General features: G+C 52.9%; 1 protein-coding gene across 1 annotated transcript; it reads right to left on the minus strand.

The window, feature by feature from the left end:
• Positions 1 to 393: 393 nt before the first annotated feature.
• Positions 394 to 24,187, minus strand: NUP160 (nucleoporin 160). The gene is made up of 35 exons (XM_048305771.1): positions 23,977 to 24,187; positions 23,600 to 23,810; positions 22,435 to 22,657; positions 22,273 to 22,351; positions 21,124 to 21,238; positions 20,303 to 20,461; positions 19,361 to 19,438; positions 18,719 to 18,816; positions 18,052 to 18,136; positions 17,752 to 17,820; positions 17,049 to 17,132; positions 16,426 to 16,596; positions 16,242 to 16,341; positions 14,942 to 15,107; positions 14,291 to 14,406; positions 14,024 to 14,184; positions 12,792 to 12,925; positions 12,448 to 12,518; positions 10,824 to 10,983; positions 10,295 to 10,364; positions 7,469 to 7,567; positions 7,101 to 7,220; positions 6,305 to 6,400; positions 6,116 to 6,210; positions 5,388 to 5,484; positions 5,193 to 5,298; positions 4,915 to 5,075; positions 4,339 to 4,399; positions 3,135 to 3,245; positions 2,000 to 2,123; positions 1,691 to 1,792; positions 1,332 to 1,473; positions 1,007 to 1,132; positions 828 to 932; positions 394 to 740 (listed from the first exon to the last, which is right to left on the minus strand). The coding sequence occupies exons 1-35, from the start codon at positions 24,177 to 24,179 to the stop codon at positions 654 to 656; spliced, it is 4,185 nt and encodes a 1,394-aa protein (XP_048161728.1). The 5' UTR covers positions 24,180 to 24,187; the 3' UTR covers positions 394 to 653.
• Between the last annotated feature and the right edge of the window lie 1,419 nt (positions 24,188 to 25,606).

The raw sequence follows: 25,606 nt of genomic DNA on the forward strand, positions 1-25,606 counted from the left end.
GGGACGAGCAAGAGGTGACGGCGCCGTGCGGACCTGCGGCTCCATCCTCCCCTATAGCATGGTCCTGCCCCTTGATCCTAGAACCCCATCCTATCCCAGAGCCCCGTCCTGCCCTGCAGCCCTGTGCTGCCCTCCAGGGTTGTGGTCCCATGCTACGCTACAGCACGATCCTATAGTTCTTCCTGGGGGCCATAGCCCCTTATTATCCTATACCCTCTGCCCCTGAACCTCACACTTGAGCTATATCCATTGGGGATATAGCTCCATCCTTCCCCCTACAGCTCCATCCTGCCCTATATCCCAGCCCTAGGGCAAGGGCAGTATGGGGATGATCCTGGGAGAGGAGCCCCACAGTCCCTGCTTTTCCCACCATATCCTTATGCACACTGCAAATAACGCTTCCATTTTATTAAAGTTGATCAAAAAAACATACCAATAAATAAAAGAAATTCTCAACAGTTCCACGTCTGGAGGAGGCGGAGAGCAAGGGGGTGCCATGGCCACACGCCCCAGCTCTGTTGCTCACCCACTGCTGGCAAAAGGGACAGTGAGGGGACACACCCATCGGGCACTCCACCTCCCCGAACCAGCTCCTTATGGCAAAATCAGCACCGCAGGGTGGCATAGTGACGCTCCAGGGGATGTCACCTGGACTAGGGCCGGCAGTGCAGGTGCTCCATGGTGGCCACGCTGACCTTCTGCTGGTAGTCCTCCATCCTGTCATTCAGCTTCTCATAGAGCTGGGAGAGGCAGGAGTCGTGAGGGATCCCATCCCATCCCACTGCCCATCCCACCCTGTCCCCGGTGTTTGGGAGCTCGGTACCCACCACAACGCTGTTCTCGCTTGCGCTGCTCTCCCGCAGCGCCTGCAGCAGCTGGTCAATGGCAGTGTAGGGAAGCCACATCGTGGGGGACGTTGGGGACAGAGGGACCTGGAAGGGACAGGAACCTTCACATCATGTCCCCAAGGAACATTCTGCCACATCCCAATGCCAGGTGAGCTCACCTCAATCCCAAAATACTTGTGCCCTTTGCCCAGCACAGCATCCACATACTCCAGGACCAAATCCACGGCTTCCTCCAGCAGATCGTAGTTCAGGTATAGGCGCAGCAGCTCGGCAGCATCCACTTCCTGCCAGAAAGAGGGAAATTCAGCCAGGATGAAGAGGGAACATGACCAGGACTGGGACCATGCTGAGAGGAACCTGCTCTGAGCCTTGGTACTGGGCATGGAGCACCTGGCAGGTGTCCATTGGAGTGAGGGTGATCTGGCAGCTCTGGGACAGACGGAATTTTGGTGGTTTTGAGGACAGCTGTCTCCCTGTTCTCACCTTGTAGCTGTTAATGAGCCAGTTGGGCAGAGGTATCCCGTGTGCCAGGAGCTTGTTGATGACGCAGCGATGGTATAGGCTGTTCTGGGATGGGTAACGCTCCAAGTAGGATGACAGCAGCCTCCAGGCTTCATCTGTGGCACTGCGAGTAAACGATTCCCCATGGAACACGTGCCAGCAGCTCCTGTCCCTGTCTGTGAGGCCACGGTGACGTGGGGACAGGGTGGAAGCACAGCTCTCCCCACATCCCAGGTCTACAGCTCTGGCCTTAGGTGTTTTAAGGACCTGTGACCCTCTGGATTCCCACACAGCTCCTGTCTCCAGTTTCTCCTGCTCCTGAACTGTGGAGATAGACTTACCTGGACTCCTTGGTGGTGACCAGGGCTGAGAGCTGGTTGGCTGCCAGCCAGTCCCAGGCCTTTGCCTGCGCTGCTTCCCCTCCCAGCTGGAGCTTGATGCACCTGCACGACCAAAAGCCATGGGAAGGTGGGTCCCTCAAGAGCCCAGCCCCTTCCCACCAGCATCAAAGCCACTCCTTGTAGGACTATTCCCAAAGAACAGCCTGGCTGGACCGGCATGAAAAGGAGGCTCTTGGGCAAGTTCCACCCTGGAGCCCCTGCATCCCTCCAGCCCTGTGTCCCCTGAGGTGGGAGGGCACCCAGACGTACTTGAAGGTGAGGCCCTCAAAGATGGGTGTCAAAGGCAGCTTGAAGGTTTGGCACAGGGTGATGGCCGAATCAAAGAGCCCAGCCCGAACCAGCAGAGACACCGTTTCCTCGGGCGTGGAGTTTCCTGAAGGAGATGAAGAGCAGGTAAAGCCTCTCCCAGTAACAGCCCAGTGCTCACTGGGGCCTCGCCCTGTGTTACTCATTGAGAGATGCAGCAGCAGGGCGCCAACAGCCTCCAACACCCCGCAGCAGTACTCCTCAGTCCACGGCTGGAGGCTCTCCTGGCCTCCGGAGCATCTCATGAGCCCAGGAGTTATCCCTGAAGGGACTGGACAGAGCAGCTGTGACCCACAGAGCTGTCCCTGATGGGGCACCAGCCGGAGAGAGACTGGAGAGGAACACAGGTAGCAGTACATGATAGGCAAATGCTGCTACTGTTCAGAATCACGCAATTGTTAAGGTTGGAAAAAGATCCCCAAGATCATTGAGGTTAGGGAGGGGACAGCCTCATCACAGGTCTGTATCCAAGCAAACAAGGCACCAGCTCAGCTCTGCCAGCACAGAAACTGTGGCACTTGGCTCCCTGCGTCGGCACTCTGCCCTCAAAGCAGCTGTTCCATCCTTTCCCTGCAATCCCTCGCTGGGAAGTCACCTCCTCCTGACATTTAGAGGGGAAAGATGTGGATGTGTTGTGTAACTTGTACCAGAGATACTAAAAGGCACCAGGAGGAAGAGCTGTCCCTTCCTCCTCCCCAAAAAGAAACAACTTTGACAGCTTTTTAACATCGTTCCATGAAGCAGGATTGTCCAGGAAAATAAATTATTCATCCATTAGAAACGTTGGATTTGATGATCTTGGAGGTCTTTTCCCAACCTTAATAATTCTATGCTTCCACGATTTCCAAAATGCTTTCTTTTGTCCAAGCTCAGAAGCTCATCCCACCCCCACTGCAGACCACCACACCTTGGAAAAGCCAAAAAAAGGTGGAAAACTTGAAATTGGTTCTCCTGATGTGCATCTCAGAACCTGCTGAAGTCGGTGGCTGGATTTCATGGCAGGGATGGGAATTTGAAGGTCCCTGGCGGCTTCTGGGTTTGCGTCTGGGGCAGGACAGAGTGGCTGAACCGCCCTCACCTGCCACAGCTGCTGCTGACACGTCGTGTTCCACGAGGGTCAGCCGGATCCGCGCCAGCAGACATTCTCTCTCCAAATCCTCCAGCTCCAGGATCTCGATCTGGCGAGTGGCTGGAACAGATGGATACTGGGCTCTCAGTATTTCAAAAACAGCTCTTTGGGCACTATGCAGAATGTCATGGAATCACAGAATGGTTTGGGCTGGAAGGGAAACTCATCCACTTCCATGGGCAGGAACACTGTCCACTAGACCAGGTTGCTCCAAGCCCCATCCAACCTGACCTTGGACACTGCCAGGGATGGGGCAGCCACAGCTTCTCTGGGCAACCTGTGTCAGGGCCTCCCCACCCTCACAGGGAAGAATTTCTTCCCAACATTCCATCTACTCCTGCCCTCTGCCAGTGTGAAGCCATTCCCGCTTGTCCTGGCACTCCATCCCTTGTCCAAGGCCCCTCTCCAGCTCTCTTGGAGCCCCTTTAGACACTGAAGAGGCTCCAAGGTCTCCCTGGAGCCCTTGTAAAAGCATCTCCACACCCCTCTCCCATCCTAAGAGGATTTGTAGCCCAAAAAGCACCAAAGGAATGATCAGGATTTGCTGACCCTTCCCTGCTCCCTGGACTGTGCTTATGTCCTTGATACCATCCTCCCGTTCCTCCTCCTCCAGATGTTAGATAATATTTGGGAACAGCTGCTGCTTTGCCTGCCAGGCACATGCCACAAAAAAAACTCTTCAGAAAAAGCAGGTTTAAAAATACCTGACCTTAAATTTTCCTACTGGAACGCTGAGGATAACCTGATCCCACATCCTGGGCTGTGGCAAACACCAGCAGAGCTTATTCCTGACAGGATTTCCAAGGGCACAAGCAGCCTTGAACAATTAAAAATTGCCTCAAAAAGCTGGTTTTAAATTACAAGTTACTTCCACTGAAAAAAAGTGCTGTCAAGGCATCAAGCTGTTAGGAGCAGGCACAGGAGCTCCTTGGGGAATAGCTGTTCCCCTGGGGAAACTGCTGTATTCCTTGGGGAATAGTGGCAGCATGTTGCAACTGGGAGACACTGGGAGAGTTAATGACCTTAAAATCCCACAAGTTATTGATCTGGTGGAGGCAGGAACTGCCCTGAGCCATCTCCCAGCTTACATGGGAGCTGCAGACAGGCTGTGGAATCTCCAGAGGCATGGGAAGGACCATGACTGGACACTTACTGGGAACAGCCATGCACTCCCCATCGTGGCTTCTCTTCGGGGACGCTCCTGGGCGCTCGTACTTGCAGGAAAAATCAGAAAGAGGATTTATACCCACTTGGTTTCTGGAAGATAAATCACTGATAGGATAAGTCCCAACGAGAGCTCTCCACTTCAAGCCTTGATTTGGACCACGGAAGCCGTGCAGTCCCTTGGGAACTCAGGTTACTTTATCCCTGGCTATCAGGAGCATCACGATCAGGTGACCAGGCTGCAGCCACCACCCCCCGAGTCCTGACTGGGATTTGAAACACAACCCCTGTTACACTAATTCTCCTCTGGACTGGTATTCCAGCTGTTCACACTCCCCAACACATTTGCTGTCTTCAACACAAGGTGATATATTCCCATATCTATCCACCAGCCAAATCCCAAAAGTTTTCCTGCTTCCCCCCCCGCCCCAAAAAGTGGGGAATGGCACAAGGGCGATAGATAGGGTTGATGAGCAGGGCAAGACAGTTGGCCAAGAGTAGCAGATTAAGAAGTCCAATGCCTCTGTTCCCATCAGAAAGCATTTTGGAAGCTCAGCATTCCTACCACAGCTCCAGAGGCCGGCTGCACTATCCAGGCGTACTCCGGGCGGATCAACCGCAGGCAGTTAATGGCAGCCAGGAAACAATTTCCCTGTTTCTGGAGCCCTCGGAGCGTCCGCACCTCCCTGCCCAGCCGCATGCCGTACTCAAACATCACTGTTCCAGCTGGGAACAGGGAAAAGTGCATCAGCCAACAGCCTGGAGAGGCTACACACCCGGCAGGGGCAGGGAAGGGGTGTCCCAGGTGGGTGGGCAGGTCCTAGGTGCCATTCCAAGCTTTACCTTTCCGGTAGTTGTGCCGGTACACGTGGAAGGCGTAGAGCAGCTCGTAGTAGTTGTGAGTCATCAGATCCACAGCCCGAGCGTGGGACTCGATGATCCCAACGACCTGCAGCATACCGAGGCTCCAGTGGGTCCATAATCCCTTTAAAGGGAAGGTTGTGCCCCCCCCAGGCCATGATCCCAGTGCAGGATTACCTCATTGTGCAGGTTCACATAAGGGAATTCTACCAGGTCCTGGAGCTGGGATCGCTCGCAGAGAACCACCACTAGCTGGCGTAAGCAGTCCAGCTGCCTGCAGAGGGAAGCACAACCCTTTGGAGGAGCAGGAATAAACCCAGGAGCAGGAACAAACGCGGGATTTAAGCCACAAACACTTTGTGACAAGCTCCTGCTTCCGGATGAGCTCCGCAGGCTTTTTCCTGGCTTAGAACCAACTTAAACCTTCAAGTTTCTCCTGTGCTGGAAACAGAGACCCTCTGGAAAGGCCTCGCAGGAGGGCAGTCTCCCTCCCTCAATCAGTTGAAAAGCATTCCTCTTTCTCCCCTGTTATTTCAGCATTTTTCTCTGCTAGGATAAAGCTTCCTCTACCCAGTTCACTTCCCAAACTGAAAACTCAACATCAAATCTTTTCTTTATTAAACTAAATCAACGTGGCTCCTAAAGCTTTTAAACATAGGATACTACACATGATCCTTCAGCCTCTTCCCTGGTTTTTTTCCCTCCCATTTTCCTCTTTTGAGAGGGTGCCAATCCCAGGTGTCCTTCAGATGAACATCCAAAAATGAATTCTACATTTTTAAACCCACCTCTACACATTAACTTAACACAGCAACTGTGCCCTCCCCTAAAGTGTCATTTTCCTCTCAGTTTCATGGAAAAATGGGATCATGGAGCTCCAACAAAGATATAAGCCTGTCACCTACCTGCCTGGATCTGGGTTTTGCGTTAAGGCTACATAGGCTTCGCTATTGTGCCCCAAATCCAAGTGATGTTTGAAGATGCAGGTCCTCAAAGTAGCCTGAAAACAGCACAAACCAGTTAGAAAACCAGCAAGAAATTCCTGTGGAAGAGGTTCCTGAAGAAACAGCTTGCTGGGAAAGAAGAGGCTGTACCTGGCTTCTCCAGTCATCTGCTGATTCCATGATGGCCAGGGTGGCCAGTTCAATGACCAGCTCTGGCAAATCCAGCATCTCCAACAAGCGAAGGACCTGGGGGGGGGGGAAATACTCCAGTAAAGAGTTGGCAAGGACGTTTTTTTGTTGGTATTTTTTTAGGAGCTGCCCCTACCCCTAAAGATTTTTAAGGGATTAGACTTAAAAAGGGAAGATTTAGGTAAACCACAGGGATCTGGATGAAATCCCAGCACAACAGGACCAGGTTATGGCTTCTGTGGAGGATTCACCTCTGTGCATGGGGGATTTTTGAACCATTTCAGCATTGATGATTAGTTTTCTGGATACTAAACCCAGGGAATTCCTCACCAAGAGCCCAGCTCCAGGCTCGCAGCCTGCCTGAACCATGGCATTATGCAGAAGAAAGATCCTATCTCAGTTTAAACATATTCGTTCTCATGTGCCTCAGAGCTTAATAACCTTCCCCTTAGGCAGCATCTTACATCAAGCCTGGACATGTCTGGCTTCTGCTTCCAGCAGCTGGATCTCATCCTGCCTTTTTCTGCTGGATAACAAACTCCTTGGCTATTAGGAAACCAGTAGGTGGAAAGTACCTAAATTTCACATACTCAGCTTCTCATTACCCCCAAACAAAGTGAACAAAATACAGATGTTTCACATTCCAAAAACTAGTCTTCTGAGGCTCAAGTCACTTCCCCCCAAAGCCAGGGATTTGCAGGAACTCCCTCTCAAGTGTGGAAGGACTTGGTGTCAGTTTACCTGCTTAGGACCATACCTTGTTATAGTACTGCAGCCGTGGTGTGGAGACCACCTCGCCCTCCTCAGGCTGGATCAGCCTGTCCAGGAACTCCTCTCTTCCCACCTCAGAGGCAGCTTGGCAGAAGCAATCCAAAGCCTGGAAGCAGACCTGGAATCAGCTCGCTGTCCCCTCATGTGACTGATCCACCTGCTGTACAGGTGAGGGGACAGGTGGGCCTGTCCCAAGCTCGTGAGATCTTCCCCAAACATAGATCCCACCATGCCGCTCCAATCCCATCTTTTCCCAAAGGAGGCAGAGCTTGGGAAGGATGCCTCCTGTGCACCTCCTCCCTCCCAAGGGAAAAGGTCCCAGACCCCAAGAAGGAGATGAGGGGAAGGCCTCACCTTGTGCCCTTCACCCATGACGAGGTAACACCTGCCCATCATGAAGCAGCAGGAGCCCATGTTCACGTGGCACCATGGCTGCAGCAGGCGGATGTATTCCTACGGGAGAGAAGGAATGGGAGTTTGGATTCAGGTCAGTGCTCACGTGTAATCTGCAGGCACCCAGGACCAGCCAAGTTTTTGGTGGCCCCTTTAGCTGCTGTGCTCAGACAAATCCTGCTTCTCCAGCTTGGAGGCTGGTCTTTCCAGCCCCAAAGTCCCTTGGATGCACTGATCATAGAATCCTGGAATGCTCTGGATTGGAAGGGACCCCTTAAAGCTCATCCAGACCCATGTCCCTGTGAAAGGCAGGGACACCTTCCACTACCCCAGGTTGCTCTAGGCCATGTCCAGCTTGGCCTTGGACACTTCCAGGGATGGGGCAGCCACAGCTTCTCTGGGCAACCAGTGTCAGGGCCTCACCACCCACACAGGGAAGAATTTCTTCCCAACATTCCATCTGCTCCTGCCCTCTGTCACTATGAAGCCATTCCCCCTTGTCCTGTCAGTCTAGGTCCTTGTTCAAAGCCCCTCTCCAGCTCTCTTGGAGCCCCTTTGGGCACTGCAAGAGGCTCCCAGGAGACCTTGGAGCCTTCTCTTCTCCAGGCTGAACATTCCCAGCTCTCTCAGTTCTCCAGAGCAGAGCTGCTCCTGCTCTGTAAGGGGGAGATATTCCCCCACATGCCCCTGGGAAAAAAAACTGCCCTAAACATCTCCAGTGTCTGTATGAAGGACCTCAGAAACAGCTCCCAACACACCCCAAAATCAGACAGGATTCTTCCTACACCCTGTTGCAGGGAGAAAATGTGGACAGAACATGGAGGGCAGAGTGAAGGCTGCAGGACAATCGGCAAGGCAGGTGCTAGAAGGGGAATACCTGTGCAGGAGAGGGCCAGCAGCCAAGGAAGCACATGGATTACAGCATGTGGGAAGGAGCGCCGACGGCACTGAGGGCACAGATAAAGCGAGATGACCCAGCCTGAGCCTGTGCCAGCAGAGCATCCTCGTCATCCTTGGAGAAGCAGCCATGTCCTGCTAGCAGGGCCATGGGACTCAGCAGGAACTGGGAGGAGAAACCAGGACTTGGAAGTCAAGTCACCTCTACAGGTGCACAAACCACCAGCACCTCTTGCCTCACCTTTCCTGGCCATGAGTCCTCTCAAAACCACGTGGCGACGCACCCGGAGCCCGGATTCACTGCCTGGATTAGCAGCTACAAGGGATAAATCCTGCTCCAGCTTGTCACACACAGTGAGCAACACAGAGAGGCTTGGCCTGTGTCCCTGGCCTCTGCTTTGCCACCAGACCGTTCCCGTGCCCACCTGCTCCTTGCAAGGAGCTTCCCGTACCCACAATTTGGGTCACCGTGCTCACAGCAAAGCTGCTGTGATCTCCCTGGGGTCAAGGCACTTAATCCAAGTTTCCGTGACCGACTGGGATCAGGGAGAGGAACAGAAGGCAGTGGGGAGGAGGAGGAGCTGGGCTCTGCAGAGATAAAAGCCTGGAGGAGACACCAGCGAGGCGAAAGAAATGCGAGGAGATTCAAAGCCTGCACGTATGCCAGGAGGGAGAATGATGCTGCTCCAATCTTGGCATTTCCTGGCTAAAAACCTCTGAAGAATTGAAATTCTTCTCTCAATTCTTCTCAGCAGCAACACAAAAGGAAGCAATTCAGCCCCCAGGTATGAGGGGCTGGGAGGATAAAAGGTTCTGCTGAAAAACAGGTCGTCACTAACAGCCTGCCTGGCCCTGGTGCCTCCAGGAATGCCCAGACAGGATGAAGCATCACGTGGAGCTGCAGACAAGGAATTGTGTGGGTCAGAACTCGAGCACAAGCAACTCCAGCTGCCAAGAGCACAGGGAGAGAGGTGGAGGAACAGTGATCTGAAATACAGCAGTCTAAAACGCCTGGAAATCAGCAGCTCACCATCCCTGCTACTGGGATGCCAGGAGCAGCCAGAGATGGAATGTTGACGGGTGTTTCTCACACTGTTTTTTACTAATAAGGACGTTGAAGAAATAGATGAGCCCTTTCTGGGCTGAAGGAATCCTTCTAAACCCAGGTCCCATGGGCAATCATGGGCAAAGGTGGTACAGGAAAGGCTGTGGGCACACCAGCAGCCAACAAGCTCTAGGATTGTTGGGATATTTACACAGGCTCTGCAAAGATGTTTCAGGAGTGCAGCATCACGTGGTCAGACGAGCCCTGGGAGAATGAACTCCTCCACAGAACGGGAATAGCATAAACCTGAGTATCTGGATGCTCTTGAAAACAGATGAAAGACAAAATTCAGAAGACGATTCCCCCATGGCAGGGGAGTGGAATGAGATGAGCTTTAAGGTCCTTTCCAACCCAAACCATTCTGGGATTCCATGATCTCACATCACTCCCCATCAAATGCTCTGTGGCATTGTCTCAGCTCAGAGAGCAGTGATTTGGGGTGGTGGTTTTAAAACTAAAACAGGGGAGATTTACATTGGATATTGGGAAGGAATTCTTCCCTATGAGGGTGGGGAGGCCCTGGCACAGGTTGCCCAGAGAAGCTGTGGCTGCCCCATCCCTGGACGTGTCCAAGGCCAGACTGGACAAGGCTTGGAGCAAGCTGGTCTAGTGGACAGCGTCCCTGTCCATGGCAGGGGATGGAACTGAATGAGCTCTGAAGTCCCTTCCAACCCGAACCATTCCAGGATTCCACGACTAGAGGAAAGCAGAACTCCAGCACTTGGAAAGATGATGTTTTGGGGAGTTTTCCAGCACCTGTGAGAGGGCTGGCGTGATGCACTCACCTGGAGCTGGGTGTACTGACAGCTCCCCATCAGGCACTCTGGGAAGAGGAAGCCAGGATTGCTGGGCCATCTGAGCAGAGGTTAAGGAACACAGGAGAATTCAGTCTGGAGAGCTTGGAGAACTAACTAGTCTGGAAGCCAACGTGCCTCTCATACTCCGTTCATAGGGGGAAAGGAGAGAAGACTAAGCTGCTCTTTATACAAGTCATTATTCTGTAATAAGATTTATCCATATTAGAACAAAATCACCAGTACATCTAATCCCCAACCCCTGCTACCCTTCCAAATCCCCCAGCATCCCACCCCACCAAGTTACGTAGTGAGAGCTCAGGGGCTTAAAGTCAAAAACTCAAATCCTTTATCGTGCACCTAAACAGGATGAAATCTGTGAAATCTTAAAATACCCACAAATCCCATTAATGCCAACAACCTCGCTCCTTCAGGAGGCTTGTCTTGGAAATTTGGGGGTGGAGAACTCATTTTGGAACAGCAGGAGGCTCAGAGGCAATGGATTCACAGCCAAGGATACAGCAGAGGCAGAAAATCAGCCACAATTGAGGTGATGAGATGGGGCCAGTTCAAACTTGTCTCAGCCAAAGAGGTGTTTGGTTGCAGGAAGAGTCGGGATATGATGTGTTTTCTGGCCACTTCCTGAAAGAAGAGCTCCACGATTGTTTGAGGGCCGGATACTAGAAGTACAAATTAAAGGAACTGTGAGTAGAGGGCCTGCAGCAGAGATCCCAGGTTTTCAACCCTGTGCTGTGCTCATCAGCCCAAACAGCACAGATTAAGTCAGGGCAAACCAAAAGCACGTTCCACACTCCAATTTGTTGGTTTTGGATTTCTCCTGCCGTCTGGTTAAGTCAAAGAGAGCAGCAGGAGATCAAAGTGCCCTATCCTGCAGTGTCTATTAACCACAGCTCAATTAAAACACACAAAAAAAAGGCTCTGCTCCCTCTCCACTTGTTATTCCCAGCCCAGCTGCAGCTTCCCAGCACGACAGAGCTGAGGGAGTGCTGAGCTGGCTGTTCCAATCCCTCCCTCCTCATTCCAGCACCCCAAAAATCCCCCCTTACTGACCGTTCTCGGCGCCTCTCCCCGAGCTGCCACCTCCTTCCCTACGTTTTGCATACTTTTCCCCAAAGAACAGTGGCCAAACAGGACTTTCCTCATGAGCCAGCCAAGAAATAACCCACGACACTGGCACACACAAAGGATGTTTTCAACTTCCCTGACATTTCCAGCTGCCTCCTGCACCCAGACTCTCGGTCAGGGAGAGCTCAGGCTCTGAGGATCACTGATGTCAGAAAATGGAGGAAGCTCTTTCCCAGCTCACACGTGGCACTGCTGCCTGTTTGTCCCAGATTTTCCCAGTTCCTTCTGAAGTATCTCAGCCTCCAAGTGCTGACTAGTCACAGCAGGCTCTTACCTGCATGTTTCCTTCCCATCCCTGTTCACCTCCTCCCTTTGGAACCACTTCAAGGCCCACATTTCCCTAATTAAGCTGCCTTATATTCTCCCAATAAAAAACTAACCCAAAACTTACATCTTTGCAGCAAAACTTAAAAAATATGAACCAAATATCAGCGGCAATGTTTTGGGGAGGTATTTCCACGTTTTCAAACACTTCTGAGCAAGTACTTCTACATTTTAATGCTTCCCTGAGCTGCTGCAGCATAAAGGCTGGAGAGCAGGACACGTTGGATGGAGCAGGTTGCTCTGAGCAATGCCAGCTAGTGGAAGGTGTCCTTGCCATGGCAGGGGGGTGGAACTGGATGAGCTTTAAGGTCCTTCCAACCCAAACCATTCCAGGAGTCTGTGACAGACCTGGTCTGAGCTACTATAGCCACTGTGAAGTACATGAGGGGTGAGTCTGGCTGATGCTACCGGGGTTAGAATGAAAAACTTTTGGCTGAGTGAGGCATTTCCAGCCTTCTCAGGCTGAGAGTAAAATCCAAGTCCAACCTCCAAGATCCTTTGATGTTGGTTGGTTTTTTTTTTTTTTTTGTGGACAGCCTGACAAACATCCCCACTTAAATCAGGGTCATTCAACCACACAGTCCATTAGCTCCCTGCATAAAGCACTTCCCTCAGGTGGCAGAGACAGGCTTAAATAACAGAAAGGGAGAGTTGATGATCCGTGGACACCTTACCCAGTCTGTGTGGTGTCAGAGCCGTGGTGTCTGCTAACTCCAACACTGAGAGATGCTGCAGATTAGATTCCCTAGGGAAGAAAGGAGCCCTCAGTGAAGAGACAACAAAACGCCTCCCGCTTTAATTGTGCTCATTGTTCAACTCCCACGAAGCACAGAACAGTGAGGCCTCGCAGGGCAGATTTAGCACAAGGCAGAGTCAGCTCAGAACATGGAAGGGGGAAAAAAATCCTCCCCAGTGCTCCTGGAATGATATTCCCACAGTAACCACCTGCTTTCCACACCAGGAAGGGCATTTCAGGTGGATTCAGGAGGAATCAAAGCCAGGCCAGGCAGAGACTTACAGCGTGTCCACAGGGACGTCGGAGGCCAGGCACTGGCTCGCCCACCGGATCAGGAAGTAGGACAGCAGCAGGGGAGAGGTACGGTGCAGCAGGTCCTGCTGGGACTGGAAGAGCTGTCCCCCTCCCAAAACCATCTGCAAGGAAAGCACAGAGCTTGGGACACATGGAGCAGCGGCAGGACAAGGGCAACCAGAGAGGTTTGTATCAGGCCCAGCTCGTCCCTCCTGCCAACACCAAGGTGCTCAACAGCCTGGCAGGAACTCAGCCCTCCCAGGGAAACAGCAGGACTCTTGCCCCACCTCTGGAAGTGTTCAAGGCCAGGTTGGAAGGTGCTTGGAGAAACCTGGCCTAGTGGAAAATGCCCCTGCTCATGCCAGTCTTTAAGATCCCTTCCAACCCAAAGCATTCCAGGATTGTTATCCCAGAGACTGAAATCATGGCTTTGCTGCAGAGATCACTTCAGGGTCTCCATAAGCTCCAGCAAAGAGCAGGAGTCACAGGAGAAGAAACAATCTGAGCTTTTGAAGGACACAGGTACATCAAGGTGGGAAAGCAGGTCACATGCCTCATGGTCTGGGAGAGCCCAGCTCCAGAGGGCACCTTGCAACACACCTTAAACACTACCAGGACAACCTTATCCAGGAAAAAGGGATTTATTTTCAACCAGGAAACTCCTGGTTATTTTAAAGTAAATAATATTGGTTTAAACAAGGCCATCCCTGTCTGGGGACTTGTTCCGCATACCTGCGCCCATCCAAAGCAGCAGCACCGTGCCTCATGTGGCCTCAGGCCTGATGGGACAGACCAAGACCAGCCGATCCAACCATCCCAAACACAGCTACCAGAGTGGGGACTGTTTGCTCTGGCTGGAGCAGCTTCCAAGGAGCTGAAACTGCAGCCCTGGAGTGTGCTGCAAGAGAATCGGTGCTGGGAGAGGGATGGGGGATAGCTGAGAGAGTTGCATGTGCTGATTCATATGGGAGGCTGGAATCCATGCCCTCCTCCCACAAATACAGATTGGCTTCCTGGATGCTCAGCGTGGCATAAAGGGAATTAGGCTGCTTTGATTAGGAGGACAAAAGCAGCTGGAGGAGAGAGCAGGACCTGCCCAGGCCTCGGGCTACTCCAACAGCCTTGTGGGAAGAGACAGAGCTCCGCCCTGCACCACCAGCAGAACCCCACAGGATTCCCAAGTCCCAGGAGCATGGCAGTAGCGCCAGGGCTGTACTCACAGGATCTCCGAGGCGCAGCAGGAGCTGCTGGAGGATGAGCAGGTCCCGGCAGAGGAGGAAGCGGACAGTGCAGATCTTGGCCACCCCTCCGCACACCACGTGTGCCGCGGTGCCGCTGCCGAACAGCTGGGACAGGCTCATGCGCAGCGCCAGGTGAGGAGCTGTGGGGAAAGCTGCCTAGGTGAGACAGGAGCCACACAGGCAGCAACAATTCCCAGAATAAAAACACTTCCCAGCATTTCCCAGAAGCTGGTGAAGAGCTTTCACCTCTTTCCATGTCAGCGTCTGTTTCATAGTCCATCTCTCGGATGAGCAATCCGATGGCATGGATGGGGTTCCTGATCTCCTGCAGTTTGCTGTGGATATCCTCCATCACATTTTCCCTGCAAAATCAAAAAGATCCTCATCATCACAAACAGCAACCTCAGGTTCCAACTGAAGAGGGCTCCCTTATGCTCCGTTCCACTGCAGATCAGTATCTGATCAGCCTGGACATTCCTAACTGGAATCCTTGGCTGGCTTGTGAGTTTTATTATAGCGCCTGCAGGGACCAGTCTATTTATTCCACTCCCTCAGGCTATCAGGAAATACCAGCCAGATAGTTGGCATTCCACGACGGAATGATTTCAGGTTAGCACAGGAACCACACGGTTTGATCAAGGCTCTGACCTCTTCCTACTGTCTCCAGGCACTTCTTTCCATGCCTAACAGGAATTTGTCCCTCTCCTGCTCTCTAGGTTCTGGATGGAAGACCCTGCTAGTGACACCAAACCACGGTCCTCATCCCTGGAAAAGTCTCCTGCAGCACGGGGCAAGGAGCCCACACATCTCAAATGCCCTTGGATGTCAAGCAAGGACAGCTCTGGACAATCCCAGCTCAGCCACCCTGAGAAGCTTCTGGAAAACACATCTCCTTACGTGTCACTAGCTATCAAGTCCTCCAGGATCTGCTCTGCAGCCTTTTCTGGAGGCTGGAGGCGGGAGCAAGCCATTTCCATGATGAATGCCATTTCCATGGAAATTGATTCTCCGATCAGGCGAAGGCACTGGACAAGACAGACAACATCACGAGACATCTCCAAATCTGCAATGAAAGAATCTAACTGTGTATTTTCCAAGAGATTTTCAAGGGAAAGTGGGAAGACCATGCAAAAGCCAGTTAGTTCAGCTCCTATCATCAGTAACAGCAGACTGGTCCCAGTTGCCTGCACCAAACCCTTCCCCAGTAACAATGAGGCTAAACTGAAGCTCAGGAGTTGACAAGGGAGATTTGGGCTTCATTATTTGGAAAATGCAAAATGATGCAACAATAAAAAAATTAAATTCGCTCCAGGGGACCTTTTCCAGCCACAGGTTGAAAGGAAATAATTAGTGCAAAAAAATATATCCTGGAGAAAATGGCTCAGCTCGGCTCTGCAATCCTTTATGGATGAGATTTTAAATTAAATCCCATCTTTTGAGACTGTGACTGTTTAAAACAGCCAGGGCAGGAACTGCTGGGGCTCCCAAATCTAGCCCAGGCCTCCAGCTTTCCTTCCCTCTGCTCCACAAAAAGCTCAACCAAACAGATGACGATCCCGCTTTATAAAAATATATAAAAATCACTCAAGCATGAAAGTGGAGCTTAGGTAACATTTTCCATAGCCTTTTTCCTAGTGAAATGGCATTCCAAGGCCAGCAAAGCACAGAGGGCACTGTGGTGACAATATTAATGACATGTTTTCCATACTCTGGCATTCACTTCCCGGAGACAAGGAACAGCATGGCCCCTTTCCACAGCTGATGTGAAAACATTTCATAAATCCTGGAATGGTTTGGGTTGGAAGGGACCTTAAAGCCCATTCAGTCCCACACCCTGCCTAGGGCAGGGACACCTTCCACTACCCCAGGTTGCTCCAAGCCCTGTCCAATCTGGCCTTGGACACTTCCAGGGATCCAGGGGCAGCCACAGCTTCTCTAGGCAACCTGTGCCAGGGCCTCACTACCCTCATGGGAAAGAATTTCTCCCAGCCCAAACAATTCCATGATTCCATGGGCAGCCTTGACACTATTTTCTAATTGCTGGTGTGAGCATGATGGCAAGTTTCACAAAATAAGTATCCCTGCAAAGCCAAAATAAAACTATCTCCATGCAACTGTGGATCAGGAGCTCTTCAAGAGATCTCTATGGAAGCTCCCACACCCCTGACAGGAGGGAAAAAACTCCGTGTCTCCTCACCTTCAAAGATGGCAGCGTCGTCCTCGGTCAGGAGGTGCTCATTGGAGAGGAGATAAAGATGATCCACCAAGGAGCAGGGCACGAGGAAGGACATGGAGCCCTGAAAGGTGAGGAGAAAATCCTTGAGCTTCCCAAATCCTCTGGAGAAACTTGTCCAGGGAATCTCACCACCACCCAGCCTCACCTTCTTCAGCAGGCACACCATGCTGGTGTAGGGGTTCAGGTGCAAGGCCAGGGGCCGGGAAAGAGCTTCCTGGTACTGCAGGCAGCAGGCATAGAACTTGGACCAGAATTCCACCTGCAGCTGCCAAAACTCCTCCGGGGAGCACTCGTATTCCGTCACACTGCCCTGGAACTAGCGGGGGCAAAACAAAGGAATCAGGAATAGTGGAGTAAAATAAGGACAAACAGGATAAAACGAGGGAAATTCAGACCCAAAAGGACAAAGAGATCCTTCAAGTAGGTCCCCTGATAATTGTCATTTGGATTATTTGGAAGATAATCCCTGTATTTTGGATTCTCTTCCAAAATGATGAGCAACAGCTCTGCAGGGAGGTGGCCTGCGCAGCGTGTGATGGGTGACCAAAGTGCACGCAGGGAGCAGAGGTGCAACACCCAGAAGGATTCCAAAAACCCAAGAGGGAAAGGAAATCCCAGGCAGGAAGGATGAAGACTTGTACTTTTTAAAAAGTCACATCATTCCCTTTGGAGAAATAAAAGGATAAACCAAGGCCTGAGATCACTTGGCACCTAAAACATCACCACACCATGTACAACACAATATCCTGGAAGGAAAATCCATCTCACCTCGTTTTCCACAGCTAAAGTGACCTCTTTCCTTAACTCATCCCACGTCAGATCCATGTGCCTCTCAGTTCCTTGAGAAAAGATCTGCAAAGCAGCACAGGAAACTTGGATTTTAAGGCAAGGGTTCAAGGAGCACTGAGCGAGGTAAAGCAGGACAAGAGCATAAGCCAGCACTTTGTGGGATGGAAGTGTTAAAAGAAAGGTCTGGATGTTAAATTTGGGATACATGGATGCATGGCAGTGTGCAGCCACCACACCTCAAGGGATTTAAAAGCCATGTGATGTGGCACTCGGGGACACGGCTTAGTGGTGGCCTTGGCAGTGCTGGAGGGAACGGTTGTATTCCACCATCTCAGAGAGCTTTTCCAACCTTAATAATTCCACAATTCCATGACATATCCTGACAAACAGCACCACGGGGCGCTGAGTCCCCATTCCCCTGGCTAAATCAGCAGGAATGAAAAACAAGCTCAGCAACTTGCTGTGCTATCCAAGGGGGGAAAAAACCAATCATCTGGATTCCAGGTTCCGCCTCCAGCTGTGGGCACACAGCGGCTGCAGCGCGGCCCAGCAGCCACCAACTCGCTCCAGGGATTCCCCACGAAAACATGCCTGGCAAGAGCTCCAAGGAATCCTGCTGCCTCACATCTAAAGAGCCAGGAAAAGGACAAACAGAGAGCATCCCAAATTCCTCCTCACCTACCTGCAAAGCCTTCTGGATAGCTGCATTAGTGAACCGGCCTGGCATGAAAAGATATTCCAGGTAGGTTTCCTGCAAAAAGATCATGACTTAAGGAAGCTCAAGGATGAGGAGAACATTTAAGCTGCTGTTTCTGGTCTTTCCTCCCACTCTCAACGTCATCCCCTGGGTCCGTGTTTCTGCCACACCCTGCTCCAACCTGGGATCAAAAAAGGCCTCCTGCATACTCCAGACTTTGTTTATTCCCATTTTCTCTCCTGAGTGACCCTTCTATTTTTTGGTGCTGCTTTATGGCTGGCTCACCCTGGGGTCCTGATCCTGTCGGACCGTCACCTCCTCCTCAGGGAGCGGCTGCACAAATACCTGGTTCCACTGGCCTGCAACATTCCTGGAAGGAAACAAACCTGGAATCAGCTTGGCATCCACCTGAACCAAACCTGTGGCTTTCACCAGCAAAACCAGCCCTCTGGGTCAGGAAACAGGAGGTTTGCACAGTGACAAGGGACAGATTTGGGAAGGAGAGGTTAACTGTGGCATTCCTAGCCATCAGCTGATGGAACAGGTTAGAATCTTTCACTTTAATCAATGTTCTCCCCATTCAACAAGCTCACAAGCAACTCAGACTGAACAGTAGCTTCTTCTCCCAAAATTTGCACACTCACAGCATTTTTCATCCACTGTTCAACTCTGCACCAACCTACCCTCTCAGCTTTATATTCAGGGATGATCCTTTCCTATCACCATCTCCCCAAAACACGTTTTTTCCTGGAAGGGACCACCTGGTTGTTTTGAAGGAGCTGTGGGGAAGCACAACGCTCCCTCTGCCACGCTCAAACTCCACTTTCAGCACTCCTGCTGCCTGGGTTTTTATATTTTCCATGTTCCGGCAGCTAGAGTATAAACCTCTAAGTTGAGGAGCTCTGTCAGGGTTTTCCTGCAGTTATCCCAGTGATCCATGCCCAAAACTCACTGCTCAAAGTTGATGTATTTCACAACAGTTTGGTTCTCCTCGTTGTGCCACAGTGCCCAGATCTCGGCTGAGGTTAAGGCAAAGTCAACCAGAGTCTCCTAAGAAAGAGGGAAAGAGCCAATTTCCTTTCTTATCCCCAAATTAGAGTACAGCAGAGAAAGGTGGATACTTAACAACAGCAAAACATTCCCTTGTGGAATTTAAGAGGCTTTGGGAATTGTTCAGCCTGAATAAGAGAAAGCTTTGGGGTGAACTAATTGCCCCTTCCAGTACCTGAAGGAAGCCTACAAGAAAGATGGAGAGGGACTTTGGACAAGGGCTTGGAGTGACAGGACAAGTGGGAATGGCTCTAAACTGAAAAAGAGGAGATTCAGATGGGATATTGGGAAGAAATTTTTCCCTGTGAGAGTGCTGAGGCTGCCCAAAGAAGTTGTGGCTGCCCCATCCCTCAAAGTGTCCCAAGGCCAGGTGGGACAGGGCTTGGAGCAACCTGGTCTAGTGGAAGATGTCTCTGCCCACGGCAGGAGGTTGGAACAAGATGAGCTTTAAGGGGTCCCTTCCAACCCAACCATTCCATGACTCTATGATTTAAATCTCAAAGTCCAGGCCTTTCCCTCCTGGGGGCCAGGCACCAGCTCTCACCTGTGAGGAGAACAGGGAGGAGATGTGGTCAAGGCTGTAGCGGTTGCTCTCGGTGCTCACCAGCTGGAAGACACAAAACTACAAACACACCTCATAAATCATTTTCTGAAGAACTAAACCAACACATCTCAGGGAATCTCATCATTCCAGTCCCTCTCCCTGCCTGGTGTTAGGGGTAGCAACCCAGAAGACAAGAGGGGTGAGCTGAACACACCACTGACACCCTGGCTTCACCCTCCTCCCCAACGACACTCATCCCTGCCTGGACCCAAAGGACTCCCAGCTCTTTCCAAACACTAAACCTGAAAAACTGTAAGACCACCACACCTGGCACGGCCAGGGACCACAAGATGTGGGAAAAGAAGGAGACTAAGGCAGGAAAGCCCCAATTCCTCAGCTGCAGGCCCAGCTCTGTGTGTTCTTCCCAGAGCAGAGCACTCGCGGGACAGCAGGACTCATGTTACACACTCTTGCTCTGTGGGAGAATTCCCTGGACAACAAGATAAGCTGTCCAACAGATGAGCCTGGTTTGTGCTGTCATTCCCCTCCTGCTAAATTTATCATTCTCCACAAAAAGTTCTCCCCAAATTGCAGAAGCATCCACATGATCCCAGGAGCCCAGCGTAAACACACCATCAGCATTTCCGTGCTTTTAGCTCCCCTTGGACCTTTCCTTTTCCCACGGCATGTCCACACTTTCGGAACAGGAGGTAAACAAGTGAACTAGCCCTCATGGATCAGCTTAGTCACACAGGGAATTCCACTCCCAGGGCTCAGGCACACATATCCCGCAGCGTCTTGAGGGGAAAAATGCTTATTTAGAAAGCACTGATCCCTCCAGAAGGTCACACGTGAAACTTTTCTCTATTTCTTGCCTTCCAAACCCAAGTCCTAGGGGAATGACTCCTCTTCCTCCAGCCTGAAGCACCTGTGGCTCCATACCTGCCCTCGCTTGGGAGCGTGCATGTAGACTCCCAGGTAAAGGCCCAGGGACTGGGAGAAGGCCAGGCGCAGGCGGTGCCCGGTGCCGGCCGCCAGCCGCAGGTCCCTGCTGACCGGCATGAATTCCAGCAGATCCGCCACCATCAGGCACATCTGATCCTGCAAACAACAGAAGTATCGGGAGAGCGGCTTAGGAAAGACTGAGGATTGAGAAACTGTTTGTCTCCCTCCTCTCCTTCCCCTTCCAGACATCTGCCTAGAGTTTTCCACAAAGGATGTAAATTAAGGCTCCATACATCTACCTGAATCCTTGGCTTCTCCCAGCTCACCTGGGCCCCCTTCACACCAATCCCACGGAGTGCCGGAGCCCAGGCACGCAGGATAAAGCTTCCCTTCCCTCCCACAGCACATTCCAATGCCACTGAGCCGTGAAAGCGCCGTGCTGCTCCATTAGCTCCGGCACTCAATATCTGGAGCAAGAGGCTTTTATTAACTTCTTGTTGACAAAGACACTTTCATTACTGCTGAAAGCAAGAGAAAATCCATTTGGGATGGCTCCTTGAGCCTCAAAGCGCTCCTGCCTGCCTTCCCAAATGCTCCAGTAGGTCTGGAAATAACCCTTATCCCAGGAACAAGGCTGGGCAGGAAACCCCTTGCTTCCCAGACGCTGCTACAAATGCTACAACTGTTCTCACATGTTGTCCCAAATCCCAGTGTGAAGAAGCCACAGCTACAATTTAACAGGAGATAGATCCATGCCAAGCACTCACACGTGATTCCTTGGGCTTCATTTTGCTCCCCCAAGCCCAGGTTCTGCTCACCTTGTAGGACCACATCCGGAGCTTATGGTCCTGGCAGAGGGCGAAGAGGAAGGCGTCGTGATCCAGACAGTGCACGGAGAGGCTGACAGGCACATCCGAGGGGCCGCCATCGCCTCTGGAAAACCAGAGGTTACATCAACACCTTCAAAGAAAATTCCCCATCCCTGGAAGTGTCCAAACTCAGCCTGGACAGGGCTTGGAGCAATCTGGTCTAGTGGAAGGTGTCCCGGCCCTAGGCAGGGGGTGGGACTGGATGAACTTTAAGGCCCCTTCCAACTCAAACCATTCCAGGACTTCATTATTCTAAAATCAAGGCAGGTGCACAGATCCAAGGCACTGGGGTTCCACCATTGTGTTTAAATCCAAATAAACCAAATCCAAATAAAGTGGGGTGAGACCAGGAGAAGGTAATGTTTCAGCATCCACAGAGCAGAGGATCCCACCACATCAGTGACATCCAGTTCGTCACTTGCTTTGGTGGAGCTGAAGCACCTTCCCACTTCTCCATCCCCAGCGTGGTACTTGCAGAATGTACCTGAAGGATCCAGAGGGAAAAAGGATCTGAGCAGCTCCAAACATGGACCCAAGCAGCCCCCAGCATAGATCCTGCCAGCCCCTGACAAGGATCCAAGAAGCCACAAGCAAGGATCCTGACAGCCCCCAGGCAATACCCCCCCGATGGTCAAAGTCACTCAGGGTATCAAGGGATTCACTCCCACTTCCAAGGAAAAGGCCCTAGGACTTGGCTGTGCACTCTAAACAATCCACCCTAACAATCCCACCCCTAAAGATCTCAATCCACCAGGAAGTATCCATGTGATTCCCACGTAACCGCTGCCTGTCAGGAACGCGCCTGGCTCCTCAGCACCAGGGCAGAGTAATCCCTAATCCATGCTGGCTGTGAGCCACATCGTGGGCAAATCCTTGCAGGCCAATTACTAGAGAACATATTCACAGACACACGGAATCAGCAGGACCCTGCTAATCCAGCATTCCGCTCTCAACTTCTGTATTCTGATAGCTCCTGTGACCCCATTAACATTTTTGGGTGGAGTATTTACAGGTGCCTGTCTGACTCGAGCTAAAAATTCCAGGTGAGGGAATCCAAAAGCCAAAATTAGCTCCATTTATTCGTCTCCAGGCATTCACCTGATGGCAGTTGGCATCCAGCCTGTGAGGAAACGCTGCACCACCGAGCTCTGCTTCAATTCCACGACAGAAACGCTTCCTTCAAAAACAAAAAGAAAATCAAAAAATGAAGATTAAGTGAAATTCCAAGATGGGAGAGGGGTTGCAGTGCCCAACCCTTACCTGGAGCATCAGGAGGAGGCAGCTTAAGGACAAAGATCCCTCCCGAGGCAGAGGGAAGGGCAAAGAGAGCCTCGCCCTCGCTGCTCAGCCAGGCTGCGGAGGCCACGGAGTTGGGAGCCAGCCCCGGCACACTGGGAATCACGTAGTAATTGGAGGGATCCCTGATGTGGATTTTGCTGATATCTGTAAACACAGACTGCACTTGGCTCTCCGTTATCAGCTCCTGAAGGGAAACAGGAGAAAACAGCCTCAAGTTGTGCCAGGGGAGGTTTAGGTTGGATATCAGGGAAAATTCCTTCATGGAAGGGGTTATCAGGCATTGGAACAGGCTCCAGTGGTGGAGTTCCCATCCCGTGTGGATGTGGCACTTGGGGACATGGGTGGCCTTGGCAATGCTGGGGAATTGGCTGGACTCCATGATCCTAGAGGATTCCGTAAAACAGCAAATCCTGAGCGCACATATCTAAGGCACAGAAAAAAACCCCACCAGACGCCGATGAAATGGCAACTGTCTCCTCGATAAAAAGGATTTTTCCAGTAAAAGATCTCTGGGATAGCTCAGAGAAAATCGCTGGTGACAAAACCCAGGAAGAGCAGTTCTGCCACAGCACAGGGTCATCCCTTGGGAAAGCTCTCCCGAGCTCTAAAAGCAGGAGAGAAGCTCTCCAAGAGAGTAGAGGATCTTGGCAAAAAGCAGGCGTAAGAGGAAAAGTCAGAGCAAATGGGGAGAATCATGGAATCCTGGAATGGTTTCAGTCAGAAGGGACCTTAAAAACCATCCAGTTCCAGCCCACATCAGTGGAAAAATGGTAAATGTGATATACAGTCTGGCTAGGATCCATCTTCCACATGAAATATAGATTCCAATCCAGACAAAACCAGCCTGCAGCCTTCTCAGCTGGGGAAAAAAAGACAATCCAACCAGGAAGAGCTCTGGAAAAGCCAATGCTCATTCCCAGCAGCAGCTCAACTCCAGTGTCACCACAGTCCACATGACACAGGTGCGAGACCCAGCCAGTTCCTGAACAAAACAGGGCGAAATTCCCCAAATCTCCTATTTTCCCTCTTGTTCCTGATGTATCTTGGGTCACCTGCCCCCTCCCAAGCCCTCCCTGCGGTGACGGGGTCGCCCGCCCCGGCCCCCGGCGGCGTTCCCGGCACTCACGCTGCGGTAGAGACGGGAGGGGTGCGGGAGCAGCAGCCGGTGCACCGTCTGTGCCGTGAGCAGCAGCACCACCAGGTGACTCTGCACCTCGCACAGGTGGATCCCGCCCGGCAGGAACGGGCAGCCCTGGATCCGCAGCCGCACCGCGTTGTTCAGCAGGTTCACGTCCAGGGACTCCTCCACCAGCTCCACCGTGTCCCCCGACGTGCTCCTGCGGGAACAGAAGGGCAGACGTAGGGACAAGGAGGGTCTGAGAGAGGAGAGAAGAGCAGAGATGAGGATGAGCAGGATCTGAGGGACAGGAGACGGACGAGAAGGGGAGAGGTGTGGCTGAGAAAGGTCTAAGCGCGGCGAGGCGGACGGGGGCGTGCACTCACCATCGCACCCAGCGATTCCTGGTGGCGGCCCCGAGCTGCGCGCTCTCCTGGTAGCAGAAGCCGCCGGCGCTGTCGCTGTAGCGTCCGGCAGGGAGCGGGGCGATGCCGGGGGGCACGAAGAGCAGCTCCTGCGGGGGTCGCGGCGGGGCCCGGCCGGCCGCGCTCAGCTCCAGGCAGCTCCGCGCCGCCAGGGCCGCCGCCATCTTGAGCCGCCGCGTTCCCGCCTCAGCCGCGCGGGGCACGACGGGAAGGGGAGGGAGCGGGCGCCCCCTGGCGGGCGGGAGGGCGGGGGCAGGAGGGGGAGGGGGCGCCCCCTGGCGGGCGGGGGGACAGGGGGCAAGAGGGCGAGGAAGGGAGGAGAGAGGAGGGAGGCAGGAGGGTGGGAGAGGGTCTGGGGAGAGGGGTCTGGGATGGAGGTATCGGAAGGAGAGAATGGGGAGAAGGTCTGGGGACGGGATATAGGGAGAGGGGAAGAGGAGCAGCTACAGGGAGAGTGGATATAGGGAGAAGGGAAGGGGGATTTGGGGAGGGGGTTTGAGGAGGATCTGTGAGATTTGGGGCAGGACACTGGGGGGACGGGACACGGGGTCTGGCGTAATGGGGACACGTGCCCTCAGCAGCACCCACCCTGCCAGCTCCCTACACCCGCCTGTGCCCACACCTAATCCCGGCAAAGCAGCCGCAGCCACTTTCCTGGACATGTCCGGCACACTGGACCCAGCCACTGGCAGAGCACATAATCCCATACTGGTGAGGACAGTGGGGACCCCACCATGCCACGGATGCCACACGTCCCCCCATGATGCCTCACAGTGCCAGTGCCGGGCCTGGCCAAGCTCCCGCTCTGCTTGGAACAATCCAGCCTTTGAGGGATCCAGTGCCAGCAGCACGAGGCGCCTGCCTGCAGAATGGGCCCATTCTGGTGGCAGGTGCCGTGAGGGGCCGGGGGCTCCAGCTGGCCCCCAGCATAAAGCTGGAGGGGGGTGGGTGGAAGCCCCCGGTGTTGGTGTGGGGAGCTGGCACACAGTTGGATTTGGGAGCTCAAGTGCCATGGCAGTGCCAGGGCTGTGAAGCAGTGATGGAAGGGGCTGAGGTGGGATGGAGGGGTATTGGGACCAGCCTCCACCCGCGGGCACCCATCCTGCCTTGGCACCGAGGGGTGCCCCACACCCACCGTAGCTGGTGGCACTGGGTGTCTATGTCCCCTCGGGCAGGAATGGGGGTGTCCATGGCTGGGGCTGAGATCCCTTCGGGTGCCCGTGTCCCCTGGGAAGGAACCCAACGGGTGACCCGCTGGGTACCGGCTCCCTTCCGTCATGCTCGGTGCACCCCGGGACAGGATCAGGACAGTCCCGGGACCGTCTCGGGAGTGTGCGTGGACAGTACCGGGACCATGCCAGAAGCACGCCTAGTTCTGTACCGGAACAGTACAAAACAGAGCAGTACAGACCATGCCAGGACCGTACTAGGACAGCACCTGGACCATACCTGGACTGTGTCGGGACCGTGTCAGGACCGTCCCAAGACTGTACCGGGACCACACCTGGACCGGACCGGGACCGGGACAGTACCGGACCGTGCCCCGCGGTCACGCCCGGGCTCGCTCCGGTCCTGTCCCGCTCCCATTCCC

The sequence above is a fragment of the Corvus hawaiiensis genome, chromosome 6 (assembly GCF_020740725.1).
Source record: "Corvus hawaiiensis isolate bCorHaw1 chromosome 6, bCorHaw1.pri.cur, whole genome shotgun sequence".
In the NCBI taxonomy this organism is placed as follows: domain Eukaryota; kingdom Metazoa; phylum Chordata; class Aves; order Passeriformes; family Corvidae; genus Corvus; species Corvus hawaiiensis.